This window comes from Ichthyophthirius multifiliis (genome assembly GCF_000220395.1).
Source record: "Ichthyophthirius multifiliis unplaced genomic scaffold scaff_1120509249446, whole genome shotgun sequence".
Classification (NCBI taxonomy): Eukaryota; Ciliophora; class Oligohymenophorea; order Hymenostomatida; genus Ichthyophthirius; species Ichthyophthirius multifiliis.
The window spans coordinates 2,311-8,802 of record NW_004087706.1 but is presented as its reverse complement, the minus strand read 5'-3'; the positions used below and the strand labels follow the sequence as shown (position 1 = coordinate 8,802).

Here is a 6,492-nt window from a genome sequence, read left to right as displayed (position 1 = left end):
AATTAATAAGAATTTAAAAACTATTTGATTAAAACTCTAAAAATAATTATAAACGGAAGATTCAATATTAAAAAGACTCGGTATATCATTAAATTTTGAATCTTACTATTTAATAGATGAAGAATACAATGTAAACTCAAGATTGATGCAATTTTTATTAAATTTTGTAAAAAAATATGAAACAACTAGCGATAAAAAATATTCTATAACAATAGGTTTAGCTGTATAATAATTAAACATTGAATAAGGTTACGTAAACTGTGGTTTTATTAAATATTTTGAAAATCAGCATACACAAGAGGAGCTTTTGAGTAATTTTGAATATGGAATTATAGTATTTTATTATTAAAAAACATGTTCTTTAATTGCTGTTTATTTTAAAATTAAAATTGTGATTTTATGCACAAAGATCATTTGAAAATGATACTAGCAATAATATCTGCATTTAGAAGAATAGTTTTTTTTTAAAAAAAATGCTTCAATAATTATTTTTATTAATTAAGTTTTCATAGTTTATCAGACTTTAAATATAGTTGTTTTATTGTATTTAATATTTTATTTAAATTTATTATCTATTAATATGATTCTAATCTTTTTGACAATTTCAATTAAAATTAAGTTGATATCCTTAAAAAAGATAATAGTCTTTATTTTTTGGATCTTATTAAAATCTATGGAACTTGATTCTAAAACTAAATAATTTTTCAGACCTATAAAAAATGATAATAATTAGAAAAAGTAAAGTAAATATTATACCCCGAAAATTAATTAAAAAGAAGGTGTAAGTAGTATTTTTAGTCTTCAAGTATTAAAAAATAGTTAAAATGCTCTTTCTCTCTTTCTAGTAAAATTTGATGAAGAGTCGGAAATTTAAAGTGAAAAGAGTAATGAAGATGAATATAATTAATGTATTTTTAAAAATTTAATACACATTTTATTTTTAAAAGAAAATATTTTATAATTTTAAATTTATTTTATTTATTTATGAGAAAATAAAATAAAAAAGAGTTTAAATTTTTAAGAGGAAATTGAGAAAATTAAGAGATTACATTTAAAATAAAATGGAAAATACAAATGCATAAAGAAAAGTTAATAAATTATTAGAAAAATTTTAATATGATATTATTAAAGAAATAAAAAAAAATAGTAAAATATAGGATAATGATAAAAAACGTATATATTATTTAAAATAATATATATACAAAACTTACGAATTTAAAAATAATATTAATTAGATTAGCAAATTATTATATAAACTAAAAATTATAAGAATTTATTTAGAAATAAAATCAAATCAAATCAAAGCTTAGAAGATTAAGATAACCCAAAAACCATAAAAAATACTTAGAAAGATAATAGATACATCTATCACTAGATAATCTAAAAAAATTATTGAAAATTTTGAAAAAGATGTATATAGAAAAATAGATTTTAAAAATAGCAATAGATAATTTGATCCTATAAAACAAGAGGTTTAAACGGAACAATATATGCAAAATTATAATTCATTTGTTTCTTTAGATTACTATTATTATAACTATGATATTCAAAAATATGAATAATTAATAGATGAACACAATTATAGATATCATAATATGATATTTTCTAAACTAGGATTAGGTTTGTAAACTTAAGAAAATCCTCAAAAACAGCCAAATATATTCAAAAATATATAATCAAATATTTTTATGGTAATTACTTTAAATGATTATACAAAACTTAAAGCCGCAAACCTTCGGATAAGTTTTTAGATTTTTTCATTCGTTTTTTGGAAGAAAAGTAGACATATAATATGTATATCTATAGTATTAATAATAAAGAATACCCAAAAGGTATTAAAATATTTTTCTTAACAACTAGCTTTTATAAGTATTTCACATAAAATAATCCTTTGAATACTAAAGATTTTTTCAACTTATCCAGAAAATCTAAATGAGAATACGATTATAATTAATATGGAAAAAGCTATTTAAAAAGAATATTAAGAGAAATACATGAAAAGCTTCAAATTTATTAGGAGGGTTATAAGTAAATTATTGATAACAATTTAATGTAAAAAAAGTAATTTCTGCAGATTATTCTTCATATTTGATATTTGATTTCTAATTTATCAAGAAAAAAATATAAATTAAATATAAAATAATATGAATTTAATTAATTAGCTGTTTATATTCGAATAATTAAATAAAATAAAAAAAATTAAATTATTATTGATAATTTGCATTTCTTAATGAATTTTTTTATAAATTTTTTTATTTATTTTATTCTATACATTTTTATTATTTTATTTTTATTTATTTGTATTTTTTTGTTTTATTGAATTTTTTTTATTTATATTGTTTTATAAGTTTATTTATATTTATATTTTAATTTATAATACAATTTATTACCAATATTAATATAAACAAAGCTATTTGTTTTCATTTTAACAATTTATAATTTCTTTGTTAATATTAATTCTATTTTTCTAATTATTTAATTTAATTAAATTTAAATATAAGTAAAAATAATAAAAAAACTAAAATAATATATTATAAAAGATATATCAAAACTAAAAAAGAAAAATATTAAATTAAAAAAAATATTTATATAATAATAAAGCATAAAGAAATAAATAAATAGAAAATGTATTGCATTTACCATATAAAAATTCCTATTTCAAAGCATATATATATACATATTTAAAAAAAAAACTAAAAATAATTAAATATTGTTTATTTAATAAATTTTGAAGTAATTACTTTTTTTTATATTTATGTTAATTAAAAAAAGTATAATTTTTAAATAGAAATCAAAAAAAAAACAAAAATATAATATATACAAATTAATATAATATAAAAATGTAATTAATTATAAAGTTAATATTAATATAAAATGTATTTGATATATGTATTAATATAAATATTTATTTTATTTAAAAAAAAAAAAACTAAGTATAAATTAATAAAAATATATTTAAAAATAAAAAAAATAAATTATAATATAAAATACATATATAATAAAAAAAAAATTAATATGGAAAAAAAAATTGTAATTAATATTATTTATTATATTATTTAAATCATAAAATTATATATTATAAAAAAAAAAAAATATAAAAATAAATAGATAATATATAGAAAAAATAAAAATTAAACATTATAATTTTATAGAAAATTATAAATTATTATTATTTTTAAAATATATAATAATTATCTATTTATAATAATGTAAAATAATTTTTAAAAAAATATTTATTTATATAAAGATATTTTTAAATATAAAATTAAATTATTATTTTAAAATAAATGTTTAAAATTAATATAAATAAATTTATTATTCTAATAATTATATATATAAATATAAATATAAATATAAATAAAAATATTAATATAAATTTATATTTAAATTACTTCTGTGTTTTTTTTATTTCAAAATTATATATTTTATATATTATAAGCATTTATATTTATATATTATATTTAAAATATTATTTTGTTAAAAAAATATATTATAAAAAATTAAAAAATATCTTTTTAAATAAAATTTATATTTTAATGCTTAATAATATTTACACTTTTTATTTATTATTTTTATTTTTAAATATGTAAAATTTTCTATTTAATATAAATATTTTTTTTTTATAAAATTTTATTATATTAAAGTTTTTGATATATTATTTTATCATGTTTTAAATTTTTATAAATATCAGATTGATAATATGTATTTTTTTTTATTATATATTTATACTATTTATATATATATTTAAAAGAAATCATAATAATAATAATTTAAAAAAAATAGAAAAATTAATATAATATTAAAAAATAATTAATATAAAATAAATTAATTCTTATAATATATATAATATTATTTTTATGATATATAATTTTAATTTATTTCAAAAAAAAATATCTAATATTAATATTAAAAATTAATATTATTTTTAATTTTATATCTAATATTCAATATAAAATATATGTTTTTAAAAATTAATTATACCTAATATTATTATTACTAATTACATTTCTTTTTAATTAAAAGTAAACATTGAATTCAAATTTAAAGATGATTAAATTTAATATGTTTTTAATTATATTCTTAATTTTAAATATTTAATTTCGAAATTTACGATAGTTATAAAGATGCTTATCCACTAATTTTTCAAAAAATGATGTGGATTTGTGTGGTTTTAAAATATAAGGACATATTAATATTAATTATGTTAATTTATGTGGTACATATACTATTTTAGGAGGTTTTGGAATATGTGGATAAAATTGTGTTATAAGCAATAGCTTTAAATCAACTAATCCAGTATATAGTTATACAATCTAATTTAAGTATATTTTGATTGATACGTGGGATACTACTGAATATCTTATTGTTTAAATAAATGGATAAGATGCAAAACGTGTATAAAAAGCTGTTGCATCATCAAATCTATGTGGGTTACCATCTAATGAAGAAATATTAACTTTAATGTTTGATTATACTACTAATGAATAAGATATCTATATGACAATAAGTAATAACTTGGATGAATGGCCTGATAATGAATCTTTAGGTATAAGGGAATTTGCAATTTATGCTAATGAATGTAAGGCTGGATGTGTATAATGCACTGACAGTGTTTCTTGTAGTAAATGTTTAACAGACTAATATTTAGAAGCAGGTAGTTGTATTAATTGTATTGCAAATTGTCAAGAATGTACAAAAAAAGATTCATGCGATTTATGCAAAAGTGGATTTGTTTATAATGATTTTTAATGTGTTTCTGCCTGTCCAAATAATAAATATGTAGATAATGCGACTAGAACTTGCCATGATTGCGATCATAAATGTAAAACTTGTTCTAATGCAACCAACTGTGACACTTGCTTTTTGAATAGAGTTACACCTGATTGCGGATGTCCTGCTCATAATTATGATAACTCTAATTATTAACAAGCTTGTTTTAAATGTTCTGATATATCTGTTGGATGTTCTACTTGTGATAATGTTAAGTGTTAAGCATGTTTACCGTCACATTTTTTAGATGGAAATTCATGTGTAATAGACTGTCCTGCAGGTAAATGGGGAAATACGGTAACCAGATAATGTGCAAATTGCTTAGCTAAATGTAAAACATGTTCTAATGCAACCAACTGTGACACTTGCTTTTTGAATAGAGTTGCACCTGATTGTGGATGTCCTGCTCATAATTATGATAACTCTAATTATTAAGAAGCTTGTTTTAAATGTTCTGATATATCTGTTGGATGTTCTACTTGTGATAATGTTACGTGCTAAGCATGTTTACCGTCACATTTTTTAGATGGAAATTCATGTGTAATAGACTGTCCTGCAGGTAAATGGGGAAATACGGTAACCAGATAATGTACAGATTGCTTAGCTAAATGTGTAACTTGTTCTAATAGCAATACTTGTGACATTTGCTTTCAGAATAGAGTACCTTAATAATGTAATTGTCCTTAATATTCCTATGATCCTAATGTTTTCAATTAAGCTTGCACTATGTGTTCTACTTTTTCAACTGGATGTGCTTCATGCAATACAACTAAATGTCTTACATGTATAAGTCCTTATTATTTTTAATTGAATTTGAATACATAATGTGATTCATGCTTAACTATAATGACTAAAATATATTTTAGCGAAGATTTATTATAGTTAATTATAGATTTTGATAATTACTTTACTAATTTATAAATTAGACTAATTCTCGCAAATTTAGATTTATAAGAGTACTCTTCATAATTATAATTTACTAATTAACTTTGCATAGAAACTTTGGATTAAGCCTTCATTTCTTCTAAATTATAAGGAAATATTTTGTGTTCTTTCAACTAATTTTAAAAAAAACTTACAGTTTAGCTTGATACTGTAAGTACTATTAATAAGGATGATATAATAAAAATAAAACCTGGTGTATTCAAACTAACAAATAATGGATTTGATTGCCCTGATTTTCTTTAATAAATAACTGGAAAAGTAATTTTAGACACAAGTCCAGTTATTGAGTTAACTTAAACAAGTCCTATTTCGATATGTTAATAAGCCTAAATAAGAATATCTAGTGTTTCTAATTCTGGAAATAGAAAATTAAAGTAAATTACTTGGACGCTTGTTTCTTCTAATGTAAATACGGCAAATGAAATAAATGAAATAAATACATTAATCTAATAATAAAATAACAACTTATTTTTAGAAATACCACCTTTATAACTGAAAAAACAAGGATAATACTAATTCTAAGTATATGTAGCTACCTAGTTAATGGTCAAGCATCAACTGCAAACACAATAATAGAAACTTTAGCAGATACATCGATTGAAATAAATGCAAATATAAATCCAAATCAAATTTATAGAAGTAGTTTAGTGAATGTGAGTTTGAATTTTAATCTTTTGTAATGTGAAGATAATGGAAAATATTTTATTAATAAGAAAATGTTTATGACTTATAAATAAAATAACATGACAATTTAACTGAATAATTAAACATTGATTC

The 6,492-nt window shown here is 18.1% G+C and overlaps 1 protein-coding gene across 1 annotated transcript, besides 17 other annotated features; it reads left to right on the top strand. All coding sequences in view use genetic code 6, as the record gives it.

Annotated features, from left to right (window-relative positions):
* Positions 1–2,234: 2,234 nt before the first annotated feature.
* Positions 2,235–2,292: a microsatellite.
* Positions 2,273–2,308: a microsatellite.
* Positions 2,273–2,345: a microsatellite.
* Positions 2,288–2,340: a microsatellite.
* Positions 2,294–2,366: a microsatellite.
* A 436-nt stretch (positions 2,367–2,802) lies between these two features.
* Positions 2,803–2,837: a microsatellite.
* Positions 2,808–2,876: a microsatellite.
* Positions 2,824–2,905: a microsatellite.
* Positions 2,906–2,911: 6 nt separating this feature from the next.
* Positions 2,912–2,973: a microsatellite.
* Positions 2,912–3,010: a microsatellite.
* Positions 2,962–3,006: a microsatellite.
* Positions 3,011–3,152: 142 nt separating the features above from the next.
* Positions 3,153–3,201: a microsatellite.
* A 122-nt stretch (positions 3,202–3,323) lies between these two features.
* Positions 3,324–3,377: a microsatellite.
* Positions 3,378–3,778: 401 nt separating this feature from the next.
* Positions 3,779–3,830: a microsatellite.
* Positions 3,784–3,831: a microsatellite.
* Positions 3,812–3,869: a microsatellite.
* A 592-nt stretch (positions 3,870–4,461) lies between these two features.
* Positions 4,462–5,669, top strand: IMG5_004750 (zinc finger lsd1 subclass family protein, putative; the record flags this gene model as incomplete). The annotated part of the gene is made up of 3 exons (XM_004039910.1): positions 4,462–4,621; positions 4,703–5,554; positions 5,653–5,669. 3 exons carry the CDS (start codon positions 4,462–4,464, stop codon positions 5,667–5,669), a joined length of 1,029 nt encoding a protein of 342 aa, XP_004039958.1.
* Positions 4,818–5,432: a microsatellite.
* Positions 5,670–6,492: the final 823 nt, after the last annotated feature.